This window comes from Pleurodeles waltl, chromosome 4_2 (genome assembly GCF_031143425.1).
Source record: "Pleurodeles waltl isolate 20211129_DDA chromosome 4_2, aPleWal1.hap1.20221129, whole genome shotgun sequence".
NCBI classification, from domain to species: Eukaryota; Metazoa; Chordata; class Amphibia; order Caudata; family Salamandridae; genus Pleurodeles; species Pleurodeles waltl.
This window is the reverse complement of record NC_090443.1, coordinates 331730551-331753652: the sequence shown is the minus strand read 5'-3', so window position 1 is coordinate 331753652 and position 23102 is coordinate 331730551. Positions and strand designations below refer to the sequence as shown.

General features: G+C 48.6%; 1 protein-coding gene across 1 annotated transcript in view; it reads right to left on the bottom strand.

Moving 5' to 3' along the window:
* The window catches only part of BAIAP2L2 (BAR/IMD domain containing adaptor protein 2 like 2), a 114449-nt gene extending 114100 nt beyond the window's left edge, over window positions 1–349 (bottom strand). The window contains exon 1 of the mRNA XM_069231344.1: window positions 226–349. Within this exon, the coding sequence (XP_069087445.1) occupies window positions 226–264 (39 nt within the window). The 5' untranslated portion in view covers window positions 265–349. The remainder of the gene's footprint in view (window positions 1–225) is intronic.
* Window positions 350–23102: the final 22753 nt, after the last annotated feature.

Below are 23102 nucleotides of genomic sequence, written 5' to 3'. Positions count from 1 at the left end.
GGCTTGGACCACACCATGACAATGGTCTTGGTGGGGGGAAGGGGCCACTCCTCAGCCTCCCGCGCCACATCTACCTGGTATCTCGCCTTACAGAGGGCGAGGGTGGAGCTGTGGGAGACGTCCGTGTGGCGTGAGGTTGGGCACCACACCAGGGCAAGGTTCTTCTGGAGGGAGTAAGAAGATGAGGCCGAGCCACCCCCATGCCAGGGCCCCTGGGTATCTCACCTCGTAGATGCTGAGCGTGGAGTTGTACAAGACGTCCATCTCGTGGTCCTTGGGGGCACGGGGGCAGCTCGCGGGCTCCTTAGCGGCACCTGGGGGAGCTCCGTGTGTAGCGATCCCAGGAGCAGGAAGAAGCGCGGGATTAATAATTCACAGGCCGCCGGGTCCATCCGATACTCAGCAGTAATAAAACACCCGTGGAGGGGGCACGTGACTGACCAGGGGGGTGTACACGCGGGGGGTGGACTTTGTACACGCGATGTGGAAGCTGGGGAAACCCTTGTGGAAAAAAGGTGTACACTCTGTGTAACAAACAGGAACACCCAGTGTAAGGAACAGGTGCACCTGATACATGCACCGGGTCCACCTATTGCAAGGACCAAGAATACTCTCTGCAAGGACAAGGCACTTTCTGTGAAGGGACCAGGTATACCCAAAGGCACTGGAATCATGCGGAAAGGGAGGTCGAGATTTTGCGGCAGGGTTGACTAAATTATCCGGCATGAAAAGACAAATTATGCGGCATAAGGCGTGCATTTTGCGATAGTATTACTTCATTATTGTGTCACTTTTACGGACGGTAACTGTCTGGTCACAGATTTCAGCGTATTAAATCCAGCAATAATTAATTCAAAGATGACCAGCCAACTTTTGTGGAGGACTTTCCACTCTGCGGCAACCAACGTCGCAGGGCATAAGCCTTAAAAATAAAGAAGTGGGGGGACTAGCCAATTTAGGCAGTATGCAAGTGACATAGCGCGTGACATGGCACGTGGCATCAGAGAATGTGACATCACCGGAAATGGCATTACATACCATGACCTCACAGGAAGTGCCATACCAAGAAGTGAAATCAGATATGAAGACCTCACAAAGATATTTAGTAGGTCTATCATGAGTACATTTGAGTACGTTACAAGACTTAGCAAATTATATTTCGCATTGTCGTTCCTCGAAGCAAAATATGGGCCTCAAGTTAATACACTGATGTTTTAAAAACTCTGCCACAGAGAGATTGTCAACAAGGAGAAATATGGCAGTAAATCTGTTCTGTTTAATTGGCTGCACAGTCTGCATTATGGAGTTAAGGTACCCTACAGAGATCGTTGCGTGCCCATTAAATGACAGGAAAAAGTAATAAAGGTGAGATAACTCTGGAGGTTAGCACACTTGCTGGTGAGATATGTGTTTTGTCTAGTCTCAGTTTTGAATCAAAGTAGCATAGAGGGTCAATACATCTCCTGCAAAGCACAGCATGTAACATGCTGGTGACAGATTTTTATTTTATGTAGATAAATATGGGGGTTACTGCCTTTAACACAGAGGTACATTTGTTACCTGCTTTTCATATATTGCACAGTGTGCTATGATGGACATGTGCCTCCTACACATTGTAACCCTCACTGCCCTGTGTAACACATCCTGTACATTGATTTACACACATGATTTTTGTCAATGTATAATGTGTACAGGTCATGTAAGGCGATCTGACATCATGCATTGGGATGAGTATCTCTGTAGAAGAAATAAAACAAAATAGTGGTATTTAACCCCTTCCCCGCCAGGGACGTAATGGTTACGTCCATGGCAGCGCCCGTGTGGCGCCATGGACGTAACCATTACGTCCTGGGACTGGCAGTCGGGGGAAGCGCTAGCGCTTCCCCCGAGGGCCGCCCCCCAACACCCCCAGGCCAGGGCTGAAAGGGGAATCCCTTCCCCTTTCACGCCCACCCCCCCCATGACGTCAGCGCGCGATCGCGCGCTGATTTCATGGAAAGGGGGAATGACGCGCTGGAAGCCATTTGCTTCCAGCGCGTCAAGGGAGAAGGTGAGTATTTCACCTTCCTGCGGGGGGGGGGTGCTCTGAGAGAGGCATCGACGGAAAGGAAAGGGTTTTCCTTTCCCTCGATGTCTCTGAGCATTCCTGCTGCCCGATCGCGATGCGATCGGGCAGCAGGAATGCCCACTAGACACCAGGGATCTCGTTATGTGTGTGTGTGTGTGTGTTTATTGGTGTGGGGGAGTGACCCCTTGGGCAAGGATCGCTCCCCTTTGGGGGCAAATGTTTTTTACGTCGTTTCTGCCCCCCCTGGGGGCAGATTGGCCCTATTTTTAGGCCGATCTGCCCCCAAGGGGGGCAGAAAGCCACTAGACACCAGGGATTTCGTTATGTGTGTGTGTTTATTGGTGTGGGGGAGCGACCCCTTGGGCAAGGGTCGCTTCCCTTTGGGGGCAAATGTATTTTACGTCGTTTCTGCCCCCCCTGGGGGCAGATTGGCCCTATTTTTAGGCCGATCTGCCCCCAAGGGGGGCAGAAAGCCACTAGACACCAGGGATTTTATTGTTGGTTTTTATTTTTTGTGTTGGGGGGCGGCCCCTTGGGCAAGGGTCGCCCCCAGGGGCCCTCATGTATTTTTGGGCAGTTCTGCCCCCCTTGGGGGCAGAGAGGCCTATTTTTTTTAGGCCTTTCTGCCCCCAAGGGGGGCAGAATCCCAATAGCGCCAGAAATAGTATGTATGTATGTGTGCTTTGTGTTGGGGGGTGGCCTCTTGGGCAAGGGTCGCTCCCCCCAGGGGCGCAATGTATTTATTGTCGTTTCTGCCCCCCTTGGGGGCAGATTGGCCCTATTTTTAGGCCGATCTGCCCCCAAGGGGGGCAGAAAGCCACTAGACACCAGGGATTTTATTGTTGGTTTTTATTTTTTGTGTTGGGGGGCGGCCCCTTGGGCAAGGGTCGCCCCCAGGGGCCCACATGTATTTTTGGGCAGTTCTGCCCCCCTTGGGGGCAGAGAGGCCTATTTTTTTTAGGCCTTTCTGCCCCCAAGGGGGGCAGAATCCCAATAGCGCCAGAAAGATATGTTTGTATGTGTGCTTTGTGTTGGGGGGTGGCCCCTTGGGCAAGGGTCGCTCCCCCGGGGGCGCAATGTATTTATCGTCATTTCTGCCCCCCTTGGGGGCAGATTGGCCCTATTTTTACGTCGGGCAGAAAGCCACTAGACACCAGGGATTTTATTGTTGGTTTTTATTTTTTGTGTTGGGGGGCGGCCCCTTGGGCAAGGGTCGCCCCCAGGGGCTCACATGTATTTTTGGGCAGTTCTGCCCCCCTTGGGGGCAGATATGCCTATTTTTTAGGCGTTTCTGTCCCCAAGGGGGGCAGAATCCCCATAGCGCCAGGGATACTATATGTGTGTGTGTGTGTGCTTTTTGTGGGGGTGTGGCCCCTTGGGCAAGGGTCGCCCCCCCCAAAGGGTGCAATGTAATCTGGGTGATTTCTGCCCCCTCCCCTTGGGGGTAGATTGGCCTATTTTTTTTTAGGCCCATCTTCCCCCAAGCAGAGAAGACTAGACACAAGGGAAAATGAAAAAATGGTTAGTGGCGGAGTGTTTGTCAACTGGCGAAGTATTTGCTTTTATGATAATAACAGTTTTTCTCCTTTTTGTTCTAGTTCAAAGCTTTTGCTGACTTTGCTGTGGCTTGTTGCAGTTTTGGCAGTAGTTGTCCTGCGGTTTGCGTAGTTGCATGTTTTAGGTAAGTAAATAAATTTACTCCAAGTGAGTATTGTTGCAATGCATGAATGACACGTTTGTAGGTGGTGTACTGAATGCAGGATTGTGTGTGAAATTGTCCTTAGAGTTATGCACAATGATTATTGTGTTGTCTTATGTCTAATTTGCTTTTTTTTTTCTCTTTTTAGTGGGATATCGTTGGTGATTGCTGTGGCTGTGCAGAGTAGTTGCTGGTGAGTCAAGCTTTTTCAGGCAAGTGAACAGTATAGTTTTTGAGTTTATAATTCTTAGTGATAAACCTATACTTTGTTACTTATCTTACACAGTGCTGGTTGTTGGTGGTGTATTTGTCCAGTTAATTTTTGTAGGAAGGATCATGGCCAGCCGTAGGATGACTGCTCAGCAGGTTGTTAGTGTGCTTTTTGAGTCATCTTCTGACCATGAATATGAGACTGACTCTGCATCTGAGGCAGAGGAGGAAGTGCAGGATTCTGGAAGTGAATTTTCTGTCAGAGATGAATCATCTGATGATGAAGCCACTCTCAGTGCTGATGAAGGGCCTGTTTTAGAGGAGGACAGTGATGTGCCAATGGTGCAGGAGCCAGCGGCTGAAAGGCTTCCCATTGGAAGACCTGACGCATGGGTTGCACCAAACATGGAGCAGCCACAGTTGCCTGCGTTTACTGGTTTTCCAGGGTGTCGAGTTAATACGGAAAACTTTTTGCCCGTCAACTTTTTTGAGTTGTTTATGGACGATATATTTTTGGAAGAGATTGTTGAGCAGACTAATTTGTATGCAGAGCAGTTTTTGAGAGACAACGCTGCCAGACTTAGGCCACACTCTAGAGCTAGCCGGTGGATTCCCACAAATCTGGAAGAGTTGAAAAAGTTCTTGGGTTTAACTTTTTTGATGGGGCTGATAAGGAAGCCGTCGCTGTCTTCATATTGGTCTACTAGTCCCTTGATGGCAACTGCTATATTTCCTGCCATCATGAGTCGTAACCGGTAGGAGCTTCTTCTTCGGATGTTGCATTTTGTAGATAATGCTTTAGCCTTGCCACGAGATCATCCTGATTCTGACCGTCTTTTTAAGATTAGACCTGTCCTTGATCATTTGGTAGATCGGTTTTCAGAGATCTATGTTCCAGGGAAAGAAATATCTGTAGATGAGTCTTTGGTCCTGTTCAAGGGTCGTTTGGTTTTTAGGCAGTACATTCCTAGCAAGAGGGCACGGTATGGAATTAAATTGTATATGCTGTCAGAAAGTAGTACAGGATATGTTTATAATTTCCGGGTCTACACTGGTAGGGATTCCAATATTGACCCCCCTGGTTGTCCTCCCACTTTTGGAGTTAGTGAGAAAATTGTGTGGGAACTTGGTAGACGACTGTTTAACAAAGGTCACCATTTATATGTAGATAACTTCTACACTGGAGTTCGGTTGTTCAAGGAGTTGTTCAGAGTGGACACTGTTGCTTGTGGCACAATCCGCTCTAATCGGAAAGGCTATCCAAAAGAGCTTGTCTGTAAAAAACTTGAGAAGGGACAGTGCAGTGCCTTGCGGAATGATGAGCTGCTAGCTCTGAAATTTGTAGACAAGAGGGATGTATACATGCTAAGCACCATCCATGATGAGAGTACTTCACCTGTGGCTGTTTGGGGTCAGGTTGCCGAAGTGCGCAAACCTGTGTGCATCTTAGACTATAATAAGCACATGGGTGGTGTTGATAGAGTAGATCAGAGGTTAGAACCTTACACTGCTGCTCGTAAGTCTTATGTGTGGTATAAGAAATTAGCGCTTCACTTGTTCCACTTGGCAACTTTTAATGCTTTTGTTGTGTTTAAGGATAGTTCTCCAGAGTCAAGGATGACATTTGTGAAATTTCAGGAGTCTATCATAGCTAGCCTTGTTGTGCTGGAACAGGCAAGAGTTCCTAGAGAAGCAGTGGTGGAGGATGTGGCTAGATTGAAAGATCATCACTTTGCTGAGCACATTCCTCCCACGGCCAAAAAAACTTTCCTGCTAAGAGATGTAGAGTCTGTGCTCGAAGAGGTATCAGGAAGGAGACTAGGATGTACTGCCCTGATTGTCCTTCAAAGCCTGGGCTGTGTGTGGGTGGCTGTTTCAGGAGCTACCACACACAGAAGAATTATTGGGAAATTCCGTGAGCGTAAACTGGTGTTTTATATTTTTATATGTTCGGTTTCACGGTTGGCATTAGTCATGTATTCAGTTAGAGCTTTTGTGTTTGTAGTTTTGTACTAATTTATGATTAGTGGTTTCTTTGTTGTTTAAAAACAAAAAAAAGGGGATGGCATGTGTAGAGTGGCGCTTGGCTGGCGGCGTGGGTGGGGTGGCGCTTGGCTGGCGGTGTGTGTGGGGTGGCGCTTGGCTGGCGGTGTGTGTGGGGTGGCGCTTGGCTGGCGGTGTGTGTGGGGTGGCGCTGGGCTGGCGGTGTGTGGGGGGTGGCGCTTGGCTGGTGGTGTGGGTGGGGTGGCGCTTGGCTGGCAGTGCCGGCCAAACGCCAGTCCACACACTCATCAGCTGGTGTGATTGCTGTATCAGGCATGTGGGCGTATGAAAGTGATGGGCCCTTGACTGGCGCTGTCTGTGGATGCGAGTCTTGTAATGTGCTGGGCCCGTGGCTGGCGGCGTGAATGGTCTAGTGCATGTCATGTATGAAAGGTGTGTGAATGGACTGTAAAGCGGTTGGTGCCTTGTCGTGGCTTTACAGCTCACGAGCTGTGAGTCATTGGTTCAGTTTTTTGGCCTTTCAGTTATTACCAGTGCATTTCACTTTTGTGAAATCTCTTGTTAATAAAATTTGATCTACTGAACCATCACTCACCCTCGTGCCAAATCCAACCAGTATGTGTGGTACAAATGACAAAACCTGCTCCGCTGTAATCAGGCGTCGCAGCACACTTGAGACACGCTAGGTGCCTCGGGTGGGACCCCGATGATGAAGCATGCCACCAACTTGGTTGGTGGGTGAGGGGTCTTCTTCACATAACCTAAGTGTGTTTCTTTTCACAATTTTAGTGTTTGGCACATCACGGACGTATGTGCACACATCAAAGTGATATATTCCAAAAATACCTGTGTTTGGGGGGGAGGGCCCACCTATGTTTTTGGTCCTGGGTGCGGCCGTCATGTAGGGAAACCTACAAAACCCAGAAACTTTTTAAAACTAGGCACCCCAAGGAGTCTAGGGAGGTGTGGCTTGTGTGGCTCCCCCAACATTTTCTTACCCAGACTCCTCTGTAAACCTCAAAATTTGCATAAAAAAGCATATTTTCCTGATTTTTCTTAGTAGGATCACCGCTCCAGCACAAAATTCCTACTCCCCAGTTTTCCCCTCAGTCTCCCAAGTAAAATGACACCTCACTTATGTGGGTCCCCAAAGCAGAGTCCGTCTAAAGATGTATAAAAGAATATGCCCTTATAAACTTGCGGTGCTATCCCTTCTATCCCTTCAGGTTTTGGGCCTTATTCTGTTGCAGGCACCTGGCCCACCCACACAAGTGAGGTATCATTTTTATCGGGAGACTTGGGGGAACGCTGGGTGGAAGGAAATTTGTGGCTCCTATCAGATTCCAGAACTTTCTGCCACAGAAATGTGAGGAACATGTGTTTTTTTAGCCAAATTTTGAGGTTTGCTAAGGATTCTGGGTAACAGAACCTGGTCCGAGCCCCGCAAGTCACCCCTCCTTGGATTCCCCTAGGACTCTAGTTTTCAGAAATGCACAGGTTTGGTAGGTTTCCCTAGGTGCCGGGTGAGCTACAGGCCAAAATCCACAGGTAGGCACTGTTTTCTCCCAAAATTTTGGATGTGTCCACGTTGCGCTTTGGGGTGTTTCCTGTCGCAGGCGCTAGGCCTACCCACGCAAGTGAGGTATCATTTTTATCGGGAGACATGGAGGAACGCTGGGTGGAAGGAGATTTGTAGCTCCTCTCAGATTCCAGAACTTTCTGCCACAGAAATGTGAGGAACATGTGTTTTTTTAGCCAAATTTTGAGGTTTGCAAAGGATTCTGGGTAACAGAACCTGGTCCGAGCCCCGCAAGTCACCCCTCCTTGGATTCCCCTAGGTCTCTAGTTTTCAGAATTGCACAGGTTTGGTAGGTTTCCCTAGGTGCCGGCTGAGCTAGAGGCCAAAATCTACAGGTAGGCACTTCGCAAAAAACACCTCTGTTTTTTTCCAAAATTTAGGATGTGTCCACGTTGCGCTTTGGGGTGTTTCCTGTCGCCGGCGCTAGGCCTACCCACGCAAGTGAGGTATCATTTTTATCGGGAGACTTGGGGGAACGCTGGGTGGAAGGAAATTTGTAGCTCCTCTGAGATTCCAGAACTTTCTGCCACAGAAATGTGAGGAACATGTGTTTTTTTAGCCAAATTTTGAGGTTTGCAAAGGATTCTGGGTAACAGAACCTGGTCCGAGCCCCGCAAGTCACCCCTCCTTGGATTCCCCTAGGTCTCTAGTTTTCAGAATTGCACAGGTTTGGTAGGTTTCCCTAGGTGCCGTCTGAGCTAGAGGCCAAAATCTACAGGTAGGCACTTCGCAAAAAACACCTCTGTTTTTTCCCAAAATTTAGGATGTGTCCACGTTGCACTTTGGGGTGTTTCCTGTCGCCGGCGCTAGGCCTACCCACGCAAGTGAGGTATCATTTTTATCGGGAGACTTGGGGGAACGCTGGGTGGAAGGAAATTTGTAGCTCCTCTCAGATTCCAGAACTTTCTGCCACAGAAATGTGAGGAACATGTGTTTTTTTAGCCAAATTTTGAGGTTTGCAAAGGATTCTGGGTAACAGAACCTGGTCCGAGCCCCGCAAGTCACCCCTCCTTGGATTTCCCTAGGTCTCTAGTTTTCAGAAATGCACAGGTTTGGTAGGTTTCCCTAGGTGCCAGCTGAGCTAGAGGCCAAAATCTACAGGTAGGCACTTCGCAAAAAACACCTCTGTTTTTTTCCAAAATTTAGGATGTGTCCACGTTGCGCTTTGGGGTGTTTCCTGTCGCCGGCGCTAGGCCTACCCACGCAAGTGAGGTATCATTTTTATCGGGAGACTTGGGGGAACGCTGGGTGGAAGGAAATTTGTAGCTCCTCTCAGATTCCAGAACTTTCTGCCACAGAAATGTGAGGAACATGTGTTTTTTTAGCCAAATTTGGAGGTTTGCGAAGGATTCTGGGTAACAGAACCTGGTCCGAGCCCCGCAAGTCACCCCTCCTTGGATTCCCCTAGGTCTCTAGTTTTCAGAATTGCACAGGTTTGGTAGGTTTCCCTAGGTGCCGGCTGAGGTAGAGGCCAAAATCTACAGGTAGGCACTTCGCAAAAAACACCTCTGTTTTTTCCCAAAATTTAGGATGTGTCCACGTTGCGCTTTGGGGTGTTTCCTGTCGCCGGCGCTAGGCTACCCACGCAAGTGAGGTATCATTTTTATCGGGAGACTTGGGGGAACGCTGGGTGGAAGGAAATTTGTAGCTCCTCTCAGATTCCAGAACTTACTGCCACAGAAATGTGAGGAACATGTGTTTTTTTAGCCAAATTTTGAGGTTTGCAAAGGATTCTGGGTAACAGAACCTGGTCCGAGCCCCGCAAGTCACCCCTCCTTGGATTCCCCTAGGTCTCTAGTTTTCAGAAATGCACAGGTTTGGTAGGTTTCCCTAGGTGCCGGCTGAGCTAGAGGCCAAAATCTACAGGTAGGCACTTCGCAAAAAACACCTCTGTTTTTTTCCAAAATTTAGGATGTGTCCACGTTGCGCTTTGGGGTGTTTCCTGTCGCCGGCGCTAGGCCTACCCACGCAAGTGAGGTATCATTTTTATCGGGAGACTTGGGGGAACGCTGGGTGGAAGGAAATTTGTAGCTCCTCTCAGATTCCAGAACTTTCTGCCACAGAAATGTGAGGAACATGTGTTTTTTTAGCCAAATTTTGAGGTTTGCAAAGGATTCTGGGTAACAGAACCTGGTCCGAGCCCCGCAAGTCACCCCTCCTTGGATTCCCCTAGGTCTCTAGTTTTCAGAATTGCACAGGTTTGGTAGGTTTCCCTAGGTGCCGGCTGAGCTAGAGGCCAAAATCTACAGGTAGGCACTTCGCAAAAAACACCTCTGTTTTTTCCCAAAATTTAGGATGTGTCCACGTTGCGCTTTGGGGTGTTTCCTGTCGCCGGCGCTAGGCCTACCCACGCAAGTGAGGTATCATTTTTATCGGGAGACTTGGGGGAACGCTGGGTGGAAGGAAATTTGTAGCTCCTCTCAGATTCCAGAACTTTCTGCCACATAAATGTGAGGAACATGTGTTTTTTTAGCCAAATTTTGAGGTTTGCAAAGGATTCTGGGTAACAGAACCTGGTCCGAGCCCCGCAAGTCACCCCTCCTTGGATTCCCCTAGGTCTCTAGTTTTCAGAAATGCACAGGTTTGGTAGGTTTCCCTAGGTGCCGGCTGAGCTAGAGGCCAAAATCTACAGGTAGGCACTTCGCAAAAAACACCTCTGTTTTTTCCCAAAATTTAGGATGTGTCCACGTTGCGCTTTGGGGTGTTTCCTGTCGCCGGCGCTAGGCCTACCCACGCAAGTGAGGTATCATTTTTATCGGGAGACTTGGGGGAACGCTGGGTGGAAGGAAATTTGTAGCTCCTCTCAGATTCCAGAACTTTCTGCCACAGAAATGTGAGGAACATGTGTTTTTTTAGCCAAATTTTGAGGTTTGCAAAGGATTCTGGGTAACAGAACCTGGTCCGAGCCCCGCAAGTCACCCCTCCTTGGATTCCCCTAGGTCTCTAGTTTTCAGAAATGCACAGGTTTGGTAGGTTTCCCTAGGTGCCGGCTGAGCTAGAGGCCAAAATCTACAGGTAGGCACTTCGCAAAAAACACCTCTGTTTTTTTCCAAAATTTAGGATGTGTCCACGTTGCGCTTTGGGGTGTTTCCTGTCGCCGGCGCTAGGCCTACCCACGCAAGTGAGGTATCATTTTTATCGGGAGACTTGGGGGAACGCTGGGTGGAAGGAAATTTGTAGCTCCTCTCAGATTCCAGAACTTTCTGCCACAGAAATGTGAGGAACATGTGTTTTTTTAGCCAAATTTTGAGGTTTGCAAAGGATTCTGGGTAACAGAACCTGGTCCGAGCCGCGCAAGTCACCCCTCCTTGGATTCCCCTAGGTCTCTAGTTTTCAGAAATGCACAGATTTGGTAGGTTTCCCTAGGTGCTGGCTGAGCTAGAGGCCAAAATCTACAGGTAGGCACTTCGCAAAAAACACCTCTGTTTTTTTCCAAAATTTAGGATGTGTCCACGTTGCGCTTTGGGGTGTTTCCTGTCGCAGGCGCTAGGCCTACCCACGCAAGTGAGGTATCATTTTTATCGGGAGACTTGGGGGAACGCTGGGTGGAAGGAGATTTGTAGCTCCTCTCAGATTCCAGAACTTTCTGCCACAGAAATATGAGGAACATGTGTTTTTTTAGCCAAATTTTGAGGTTTGCAAAGGATTCTGGGTAACAGAACCTGGTCCGAGCCCCGCAAGTCACCCCTCCTTGGATTCCCCTAGGTCTCTAGTTTTCAGAATTGCACATGTTTGGTAGGTTTCCCTAGGTGCCGGCTGAGCTAGAGGCCAAAATCTACAGGTAGGCACTTCGCAAAAAACACCTCTGTTTTTTTCCAAAATTTAGGATGTGTCCACGTTGCGCTTTGGGGTGTTTCCTGTCGCCGGCGCTAGGCCTACCCACGCAAGTGAGGTATCATTTTTATCGGGAGACTTGGGGGTACGCTGGGTGGAAGGAAATTTGTAGCTCCTCTCAGATTCCAGAACTTTCTGCCACAGAAATGTGAGGAACATGTGTTTCTTTAGCCAAATTTTGAGGTTTGCAAAGGATTCTGGGTAACAGAACCTGGTCCGAGCCCCGCAAGTCACCCCTCCTTGGATTCCCCTAGGTCTCTAGTTTTCAGAATTGCACAGGTTTGGTAGGTTTCCCTAGGTGCCGGCTGAGCTAGAGGCCAAAATCTACAGGTAGGCACTTCGCAAAAAACACCTCTGTTTTTTTCCAAAATTTAGGATGTGTCCACGTTGCGCTTTGGGGTGTTTCCTGTCGCCGGCGCTAGGCCTACCCACGCAAGTGAGGTATCATTTTTATCGGGAGACTTGGGGGAACGCTGGGTGGAAGGAAATTTGTAGCCCCTCTCAGATTCCAGAACTTTCTGCCACAGAAATGTGAGGAACATGTGTTTTTTTAGCCAAATTTTGAGGTTTGCAAAGGATTCTGGGTAACAGAACCTGGTCCGAGCCCCGCAAGTCACCCCTCCTTGGATTTCCCTAGGTCTCTAGTTTTCAGAAATGCACAGGTTTGGTAGGTTTCCCTAGGTGGCGGCTGAGCTACAGGCCAAAATCTACAGGTAGGCACTTCGCAAAAAAACACCACTGTTTTTTTTCAAAATTTAGGATGTGTCCACGTTGCGCTTTGGGGTGTTTCCTGTCGCCGGCGCTAGGCCTACCCACGCAAGTGAGGTATCATTTTTATCGGGAGACTTTGGGGAACACTGGGTGGAAGGAAATTTGTAGCTCCTCTCAGATTCCAGAACTTTCTGCCACAGAAATGTGAGGAACATGTGTTTTTTTAGCCAAATTTTGAGGTTTGCAAAGGATTCTGGGTAACAGAACCTGGTCCGAGCCCCGCAAGTCACCCCTCCTTGGATTCCCCTAGGTCTCTAGTTTTCAGAATTGCACAGGTTTGGTAGGTTTCCCTAGGTGCCGGCTGAGGTAGAGGCCAAAATCTACAGGTAGGCACTTCGCAAAAAACACCTCTGTTTTTTCCCAAAATTTAGGACGTGTCCACGTTGCGCTTTGGGGTGTTTCCTGTCGCCGGCGCTAGGCTACCCACGCAAGTGAGGTATCATTTTTATCGGGAGACTTGGGGGAACGCTGGGTGGAAGGAAATTTGTAGCTCCTCTCAGATTCCAGAACTTTCTGCCACAGAAATGTGAGGAACATGTGTTTTTTTAGCCAAATTTTGAGGTTTGCAAAGGATTATGGGTAACAGAACCTGGTCCGAGCCCCGCAAGTCACCCCTCCTTGGATTCCCCTAGGTCTCTAGTTTTCAGAAATGCACAGGTTTGGTAGGTTTCCCTAGGTGCCGGCTGAGCTAGAGGCCAAAATCTACAGGTAGGCACTTCGCAAAAAACACCTCTGTTTTTTTCCAAAATTTAGGATGTGTCCACGTTGCGCTTTGGGGTGTTTCCTGTCGCCGGCGCTAGGCCTACCCACGCAAGTGAGGTATCATTTTTATCGGGAGACTTGGGGGAACGCTGGGTGGAAGGAAATTTGTAGCTCCTCTCAGATTCCAGAACTTTCTGCCACAGAAATGTGAGGAACATGTGTTTTTTTAGCCAAATTTTGAGGTTTGCAAAGGATTCAGGGTAACAGAACCTGGTCCGAGCCCCGCAAGTCTCCCCTCCTTGGATTCCCCTAGGTCTCTAGTTTTCAGAATTGCACAGGTTTGGTAGGTTTCCCTAGGTGCCGGCTGAGCTAGAGGCCAAAATCTACAGGTAGGCACTTCGCAAAAAACACCTCTGTTTTTTTCCAAAATTTAGGATGTGTCCACGTTGCACTTTGGGGTGTTTCCTGTCGCCGGCGCTAGGCCTACCCACGCAAGTGAGGTATAATTTTTATCGGGAGACTTGGGGGAACGCTGGGTGGAAGGAAATTTGTAGCTCCTCTCAGATTCCAGAACTTTCTGCCACATAAATGTGAGGAAAATTGTGTTTTTTTAGCCAAATTTTGAGGTTTGCAAAGGATTCTGGGTAACAGAACCTGGTCCGAGCCCCGCAAGTCACCCCTCCTTGGATTCCCCTAGGTCTCTAGTTTTCAGAAATGCACAGGTTTGATAGGTTTCCCTAGGTGCCGGCTGAGCTAGAGGCCAAAATCTACAGGTAGGCACTTCGCAAAAAACACCTCTGTTTTTTCCCAAAATTTAGGATGTGTCCACGTTGCGCTTTGGGGTGTTTCCTGTCGCCGGCGCTAGGCCTACCCACGCAAGTGAGGTATCATTTTTATCGGGAGACTTGGGGGAACGCTGGGTGGAAGGAAATTTGTAGCTCCTCTCAGATTCCAGAACTTTCTGCCACAGAAATGTGAGGAACATGTGTTTTTTTACCCAAATTTTGAGGTTTGCAAAGGATTCTGGGTAACAGAACCTGGTCCGAGCCCCGCAAGTCACCCCTCCTTGGATTCCCCTAGGTCTCTAGTTTTCAGAATTGCACAGGTTTGGTAGGTTTCCCTAGGTGCCGGCTGAGCTAGAGGCCAAAATCTACAGGTAGGCACTTCGCAAAAAACACCTCTGTTTTTTCCCCAAATTTAGGATGTGTCCACGTTGCGCTTTGGGGTGTTTCCTGTCGCCGGCGCTAGGCCTACCCACGCAAGTGAGGTATCATTTTTATCGGGAGACTTGGGGGAACGCTGGGTGGAAGGAAATTTGTAGCTCCTCTCAGATTCCAGAACTTTCTGCCACATAAATGTGAGGAACATGTGTTTTTTTAGCCAAATTTTGAGGTTTGCAAAGGATTCTGGGTAACAGAACCTGGTCCGAGCCCCGCAAGTCACCCCTCCTTGGATTCCCCTAGGTCTCTAGTTTTCAGAAATGCACAGGTTTGGTAGGTTTCCCTAGGTGCCGGCTGAGCTAGAGGCCAAAATCTACAGGTAGGCACTTCGCAAAAAACACCTCTGTTTTTTCCCAAAATTTAGGATGTGTCCACGTTGCGCTTTGGGGTGTTTCCTGTCGCCGGCGCTAGGCCTACCCACGCAAGTGAGGTATCATTTTTATCGGGAGACTTGGGGGAACGCTGGGTGGAAGGAAATTTGTAGCTCCTCTCAGATTCCAGAACTTTCTGCCACAGAAATGTGAGGAACATGTGTTTTTTTAGCCAAATTTTGAGGTTTGCAAAGGATTCTGGGTAACAGAACCTGGTCCGAGCCCCGCAAGTCACCCCTCCTTGGATTCCCCTAGGTCTCTAGTTTTCAGAAATGCACAGGTTTGGTAGGTTTCCCTAGGTGCCGGCTGAGCTGGAGGCCAAAATCTACAGGTAGGCACTTCGCAAAAAACACCTCTGTTTTTTTCAAAAATTTAGGATGTGTCCACGTTGCGCTTTGGGGTGTTTCCTGTCGCCGGCGCTAGGCGTACCCACGCAAGTGAGGTATCATTTTTATCGGGAGACTTGGGGGAACGCTGGGTGGAAGGAAATTTGTAGCTCCTCTCAGATTCCAGAACTTTCTGCCACAGAAATGTGAGGAACATGTGTTTTTTTAGCCAAATTTTGAGGTTTGCAAAGGATTCTGGGTAACAGAACCTGGTCCGAGCCGCGCAAGTCACCCCTCCTTGGATTCCCCTAGGTCTCTAGTTTTCAGAAATGCACAGATTTGGTAGGTTTCCCTAGGTGACGGCTGAGCTAGAGGCCAAAATCTACAGGTAGGCACTTCGCAAAAAACACCTCTGTTTTTTTCCAAAATTTAGGATGTGTCCACGTTGCGCTTTGGGGTGTTTCCTGTCGCAGGCGCTAGGCCTACCCACGCAAGTGAGGTATCATTTTTATCGGGAGACTTGGGGGAACGCTGGGTGGAAGGAGATTTGTAGCTCCTCTCAGATTCCAGAACTTTCTGCCACAGAAATATGAGGAACATGTGTTTTTTTAGCCAAATTTTGAGGTTTGCAAAGGATTCTGGGTAACAGAACCTGGTCCGAGCCCCGCAAGTCACCCCTCCTTGGATTCCCCTAGGTCTCTAGTTTTCAGAATTGCACATGTTTGGTAGGTTTCCCTAGGTGCCGGCTGAGCTAGAGGCCAAAATCTACAGGTAGGCACTTCGCAAAAAACACCTCTGTTTTTTTCCAAAATTTAGGATGTGTCCACGTTGCGCTTTGGGGTGTTTCCTGTCGCCGGCGCTAGGCCTACCCACGCAAGTGAGGTATCATTTTTATCGGGAGACTTGGGGGTACGCTGGGTGGAAGGAAATTTGTAGCTCCTCTCAGATTCCAGAACTTTCTGCCACAGAAATGTGAGGAACATGTGTTTCTTTAGCCAAATTTTGAGGTTTGCAAAGGATTCTGGGTAACAGAACCTGGTCCGAGCCCCGCAAGTCAACCCTCCTTGGATTCCCCTAGGTCTCTAGTTTTCAGAATTGCACAGGTTTGGTAGGTTTCCCTAGGTGCCGGCTGAGCTAGAGGCCAAAATCTACAGGTAGGCACTTCGCAAAAAACACCTCTGTTTTTTCCCAAAATTTAGGATGTGTCCACGTTGCGCTTTGGGGTGTTTCCTGTCGCCGGCGCTAGGCCTACCCACGCAAGTGAGGTATCATTTTTATCGGGAGACTTGGGGGAACGCTGGGTGGAAGGAAATTTGTAGCCCCTCTCAGATTCCAGAACTTTCTGCCACAGAAATGTGAGGAACATGTGTTTTTTTAGCCAAATTTTGAGGTTTGCAAAGGATTCTGGGTAACAGAACCTGGTCCGAGCCCCGCAAGTCACCCCTCCTTGGATTTCCCTAGGTCTCTAGTTTTCAGAAATGCACAGGTTTGGTAGGTTTCCCTAGGTGGCGGCTGAGCTACAGGCCAAAATCTACAGGTAGGCACTTCGCAAAAAACACCACTGTTTTTTTTCAAAATTTAGGATGTGTCCACGTTGCGCTTTGGGGTGTTTCCTGTCGCCGGCGCTAGGCCAACCCACGCAAGTGAGGTATCATTTTTATCGGGAGACTTTGGGGAACGCTGGGTGGAAGGAAATTTGTAGCTCCTCTCAGATTCCAGAACTTTCTGCCACAGAAATGTGAGGAACATGTGTTTTTTTAGCCAAATTTTGAGGTTTGCAAAGGATTCTGGGTAACAGAACCTGGTCCGAGCCCCGCAAGTCACCCCTCCTTGGATTCCCCTAGGTCTCTAGCTTTCAGAATTGCACAGGTTTGGTAGGTTTCCCTAGGTGCCGGCTGAGGTAGAGGCCAAAATCTACAGGTAGGCACTTCGCAAAAAACACCTCTGTTTTTTCCCAAAATTTAGGATGTGTCCACGTTGCGCTTTGGGGTGTTTCCTGTCGCCGGCGCTAGGCTACCCACGCAAGTGAGGTATCATTTTTATCGGGAGACTTGGGGGAACGCTGGGTGGAAGGAAATTTGTAGCTCCTCTCAGATTCCAGAACTTTCTGCCACAGAAATGTGAGGAACATGTGTTTTTTTAGCCAAATTTTGAGGTTTGCAAAGGATTATGGGTAACAGAACCTGGTCCGAGCCCCGCAAGTCACCCCTCCTTGGATTCCCCTAGGTCTCTAGTTTTCAGAAATGCACAGGTTTGGTAGGTTTCCCTAGGTGCCGGCTGAGCTAGAGGCCAAAATCTACAGGTAGGCACTTCGCAAAAAACACCTCTGTTTTTTTCCAAAATTTAGGATGTGTCCACGTTGCGCTTTGGGGTGTTTCCTGTCGCCGGCGCTAGGCCTACCCACGCAAGTGAGGTATCATTTTTATCGGGAGACTTGGGGGAACGCTGGGTGGAAGGAAATTTGTAGCTCCTCTCAGATTCCAGAACTTTCTGCCACAGAAATGTGAGGAACATGTGTTTTTTTAGCCAAATTTTGAGGTTTGCAAAGGATTCTGGGTAACAGAACCTGGTCCGAGCCCCGCAAGTCTCCCCTCCTTGGATTCCCCTAGGTCTCTAGTTTTCAGAATTGCACAGGTTTGGTAGGTTTCCCTAGGTGCCGGCTGAGCTAGAGGCCAAAATCTACAGGTAGGCACTTCGCAAAAAACACCTCTGTTTTTTTCCAAAATTTAGGATGTGTCCACGTTGCGCTTTGGGGTGTTTCCTGTCGCCGGCGCTAGGCCTACCCACGCAAGTGAGGTATCATTTTTATCGGGAGACTTGGGGGAACGCTGGGTGGAAGGAAATTTGTAGCTCCTCTCAGATTCCAGAACTTTCTGCCACATAAATGTGAGGAAAATTGTGTTTTTTTAGCCAAATTTTGAGGTTTGCAAAGGATTCTGGGTAACAGAACCTGGTCCGAGCCCCGCAAGTCACCCCTCCTTGGATTCCCCTAGGTCTCTAGTTTTCAGAAATGCACAGGTTTAATAGGTTTCCCTAGGTGCCGGCTGAGCTAGAGGCCAAAATCTACAGGTAGGCACTTCGCAAAAAACACCTCTGTTTTTTCCCAAAATTTAGGATGTGTCCACGTTGCGCTTTGGGGTGTTTCCTGTCGCCGGCGCTAGGCCTACCCACGCAAGTGAGGTATCATTTTTATCGGGAGACTTGGGGGAACGCTGGGTGGAAGGAAATTTGTAGCTCCTCTCAGATTCCAGAACTTTCTGCCACAGAAATGTGAGGAACATGTGTTTTTTTAGCCAAATTTTGAGGTTTGCAAAGGATTCTGGGTAACAGAACCTGGTCCCAGCCCCGCAAGTCACCCCTCCTTGGATTCCCCTAGATCTCTAGTTTTCAGAAATGCACAGATTTGGTAGGTTTCCCTAGGTGCCGGCTGAGCTAGAGGCCAAAATCTACAGGTAGGCACTTCGCAAAAAACACCTCTGTTTTTTTCCAAAATTTAGGATGTGTCCACGTTGCGCTTTGGGGTGTTTCCTGTCGCCGGCGCTAGGCCTACCCACGCAAGTGAGGTATCATTTTTATCGGGAGACTTGGGGGAACGCTGGGGCGAAGGAAATTTGTAGCTCCTCTCAGATTCCAGAACTTTCTGCCACAGAAATGTGAGGAACATGTGTTTTTTTAGCCAAATTTTGAGGTTTGCAAAGGATTCTGGTTAACAGAACCTGGTCCGAACCCCGCAAGTCACCCCTCCTTGGATTCCCCTAGGTCTCTAGTTTTCAGAAATGCACAGGTTTGGTAGGTTTCCCTAGGTGCCGGCTGAGCTACAGGCCAAAATCTACAGGTAGGCACGTCGCAAAAAACATTTGTTTTTTTCCAAAATTTAGGATGTGTCCACGTTGCTCTTTGGGGTGTTTCCTGTCGCCGGCGCTAGGCCTACCCACGCAAGTGAGGTATCATTTTTATCGGGAGACTTGGGGGAACGCTGGGTGGAAGGAAATTCGTAGCTCCTCTCAGATTCCAGAACTTTCTGCCACATAAATGTGAGGAACATGTTTTTTTTTAGCCAAATTTTGAGGTTTGCAAAGGATTCTGGGTAACAGAACCTGGTCCGAGCCCCGCAAGTCACCCCTCCTTCGATTCCCCTAGGTCTCTAGTTTTCAGAAATGCACAGGTGTGGTAGGTTTCCCTAGGTGCCGGCTGAGCTACAGGCCAAAATCTACAGGTAGGCACTTCGCAAAAAACACCTCTGTTTTTTTCCAAAATTTAGGATGTGTCCACGTTGCGCTTTGGGGTGTTTCCTGTCGCCGGCGCTAGGTCTACCCACGCAAGTGAGGTATCATTTTTATCGGGAGACTTGGGGGAACGCTGGGTGGAAGGAAATTTGTAGCTCCTCTCAGATTCCAGAACTTTCTGCCACAGAAATGTGAGGAACATGTGTTTTTTTAGCCAAATTTTGAGGTTTGCAAAGGATTCTGGGTAACAGAACCTGGTCCGAGCCCCGCAAGTCACCCCTCCTTGGATTCCCCTAGGTCTCTAGTTTTCAGAAATGCACAGGTTTGGTAGGTTTCCCTAGGTGCCGGCTGAGCTACAGGCCAAAATCTACAGGTAGGCACTTCGCAAAAAACATTTCTGTTTGTTTCCAAAATTTAGGATGTGTCCACGTTGCGCTTTGGGGTGTTTCCTGTCGCCGGCGCTAGGCCTACCCACGCAAGTGAGGTATCATTTTTATCGGGAGACTTGGGGGAACGCTGGGTGGAAGGAAATTTGTAGCTCCTCTCAGATTCCAGAACTTTCTGCCACAGAAATGTGAGGAACATGTGTTTTTTTAGCCAAATTTTGAGGTTTGCAAAGGATTCTGGGTAACAGAACCTGGTCCGAGCCCCGCAAGTCACCCCTCCTTGGATTTCCCTAGGTCTCTAGTTTTCAGAAATGCACAGGTTTGGTAGGTTTCCCTAGGTGCCGGCTGAGCTAGAGGCCAAAATCTATAGGTAGGCACTTCGCAAAAAACACCTCTGTTTTTTTCCAAAATTTAGGATGTGTCCACGTTGCGCTTTGGGGTGTTTCCTGTCGCCGGCGCTAGGTCTACCCACGCAAGTGAGGTATAATTTTTATCGGGAGACTTGGGGGAACGCTGGGTGGAAGGAAATTTGTAGCTCCTCTCAGATTCCAGAACTTTCTGCCACAGAAATGTGAGGAACATGTGTTTTTTAGCCAAATTTTGAGGTTTGCAAAGGATTCTGGGTAACAGAACCTGGTCCGAGCCCCGCAAGTCACCCCTCCTTGGATTCCCCTAGGTCTCTAGTTTTAAGAAATGCACAGGTTTGGTAGGTTTCCCTAGGTGCCGGCTGAGCTAGAGGCCAAAATCTACAGGTAGGCACTTCGCAAAAAACACCTCTGTTTTTTTCCAAAATTTAGGATGTGTCCACGTTGCGCTTTGGGGTGTTTCCTGTCGCCGGCGCCAGGCCTACCCACGCAAGTGAGGTATCATTTTTATCGGGAGACTTGGGGGAACGCTGGGTGGAAGGAAATTTGTAGCTCCTCTCAGATTCCAGAACTTTCTGCCACAGAAATGTGAGGAACATGTGTTTTTTTAGCCAAATTTTGAGGTTTGCAAAGGATTCTGGGTAACAGAACCTGGTCCGAGCCCCGCAAGTCACCCCTCCTTGGATTCCCCTAGGTCTCTAGTTTTCAGAAATGCACAGGTTTGGTAGGTTTCCCTAGGTGCCGGCTGAGCTACAGGCCAAAATCTACAGGTAGGCACTTCGCAAAAAACATTTCTGTTTGTTTCCAAAATTTAGGATGTGTCCACGTTGCGCTTTGGGGTGTTTCCTGTCGCCGGCGCTAGGCCTACCCACGCAAGTGAGGTATCATTTTTATCGGGAGACTTGAGGGAACGCTGGGTGGAAGGAAATTTGTAGCTCCTCTCAGATTCCAGAACTTTCTGCCACAGAAATGTGAGGAACATGTGTTTTTTTAGCCAAATTTTGAGGTTTGCAAAGGATTCTGGGTAACAGAACCTGTTCCGAGCCCCGCAAGTCACCCGTCCTTGGATTCCCCTAGGTCTCTAGTTTTCAGAAATGCACAGGTTTGGTAGGTTTCCCTAGGTGCCGGCTGAGCTAGAGGCCAAAATCTACAGGTAGGCACTTCGCAAAAAACACCTCTGTTTTTTTCCAAAATTTAGGATGTGTCCACTTTGCGCTTTGGGGTGTTTCCTGTCGCCGGCGCTAGGTCTACCCACGCAAGTGAGGTATCATTTTTATCGGGAGACTTGGGGGAACGCTGGGTGGAAGGAAATTTGTAGCTCCTCTCAGATTCCAGAACTTTCTGCCACAGAAATGTGAGGAACATGTGTTTTTTTAGCCAAATTTTGAGGTTTGCAAAGGATTCTGGGTAACAGAACCTGGTCCGAGCCCCGCAAGTCACCCCTCCTTGGATTCCCCTAGGTCTCTAGTTTTCAGAATTGCACAGCTTTGGTAGGTTTCCCTAGGTGCCGGCTGAGCTAGAGGCCAAAATCTACAGGTAGGCACTTCTCAAAAAACACCTCTGTTTTTTTCCAAAATTTAGGATGTGTCCACGTTGCGCTTTGGGGTGTTTCCTGTCGCCGGCGCTAGGCCTACCCACGCAAGTGAGGTATCATTTTTATCGGGAGACTTGGGGGAACGCTGGGTGGAAGGAAATTTGTAGCTCCTCTCAGATTCCAGAACTTTCTGCCACAGAAATGTGAGGAACATGTGTTTTTTTAGCCAAATTATGAGGTTTGCAAAGGATTCTGGGTAACAGAACCTGGTCCGAGCCCCGCAAGTCACCCCTCCTTGGATTCCCCTAGGTCTCTAGTTTTCAGAAATGCACAGATTTGGTAGGTTTCCCTAGGTGCCGGCTGAGCTAGAGGCCAAAATCTACAGGTAGGCACTTCGCAAAAAACACCTCTGTTTTTTTCCAAAATTTAGGATGTGTCCACGTTGCGCTTTGGGGTGTTTCCTGTCGCCGGCGCTAGGCCTACCCACGCAAGTGAGGTATCATTTTTATCGGGAGACTTGGGGGAACGCTGGGGCGAAGGAAATTTGTAGCTCCTCTCAGATTCCAGAACTTTCTGCCACAGAAATGTGAGGAACATGTGTTTTTTTAGCCAAATTTTGAGGTTTGCAAAGGATTCTGGGTAACAGAACCTGGTCCGAGCCCCGCAAGTCACCCCTCCTTGGATTCCCCTAGGTCTCTAGTTTTCAGAAATGCACAGGTTTGGTAGGTTTCCCTAGGTGCCGGCTGAGCTACAGGCCAAAATCTACAGGTAGGCACTTCGCAAAAAACATTTCTGTTTTTTTCCAAAATTTAGGATGTGTCCACGTTGCGCTTTGGGGTGTTTCCTGTCGCCGGCGCTAGGCCTACCCACGCAAGTGAGGTATCATTTTTATCGGGAGACTTGGGGGAACGCTGGGTGGAAGGAAATTTGTAGCTCCTCTCAGATTCCAGAACTTTCTGCCACAGAAATGTGAGGAACATGTGTTTTTTTAGCCAAATTTTGAGGTTTGCAAAGGATTCTGGGTAACAGAACCTGGTCCGAGCGCCGCAAATCACCCCTCCTTGGATTTCCCTAGGTCTCTAGTTTTCAGAAATGCACAGGTTTGGTAGGTTTCCCTAGGTGCCGGCTGAGCTAGAGGCCAAAATCTACAGGTAGGCACTTCGCAAAAAACACCTCTGTTTTTTTTCAAAATTTAGGATGTGTCCACGTTGCGCTTTGGGGTGTTTCCTGTCGCCGGCGCTAGGTCTACCCATGCAAGTGAGGTATCATTTTTATCGGGAGACTTGGGGGAACGCTGTGTGGAAGGAAATTTGTAGCTCCTCTCAGATTCCAGAACTTTCTGCCACAGAAATGTGAGGAACATGTGTTTTTTTAGCCAAATTTCGAGGTTTGCAAAGGATTCTGGGTAACAGAACCTGGTCCGAGCCCCGCAAGTCACCCCTCCTTGGATTCCCCTAGGTCTCTAGTTTTCAGAATTGCACAGGTTTGGTAGGTTTCCCTAGGTGCCGGCTGAGCTAGAGGCCAAAATCTACAGGTAGGCACTTCGCAAAAAACACCTCTGTTTTTTTCCAAAATTTAGGATGTGTCCACGTTGCGCTTTGGGGTGTTTCCTGTCGCCGGCGCTAGGCCTACCCACGCAAGTGAGGTATCATTTTTATCGGGAGACTTGGGGGAACGCTGGGTGGAAGGAAATTTGTAGCTCCTCTCAGATTCCAGAACTTTCTGCCACATAAATGTGAGGAACATGTGTTTTTTTAGCCAAATTTTGAGGTTTGCAAAGGATTCTGGGTAACAGAACCTGGTCCGA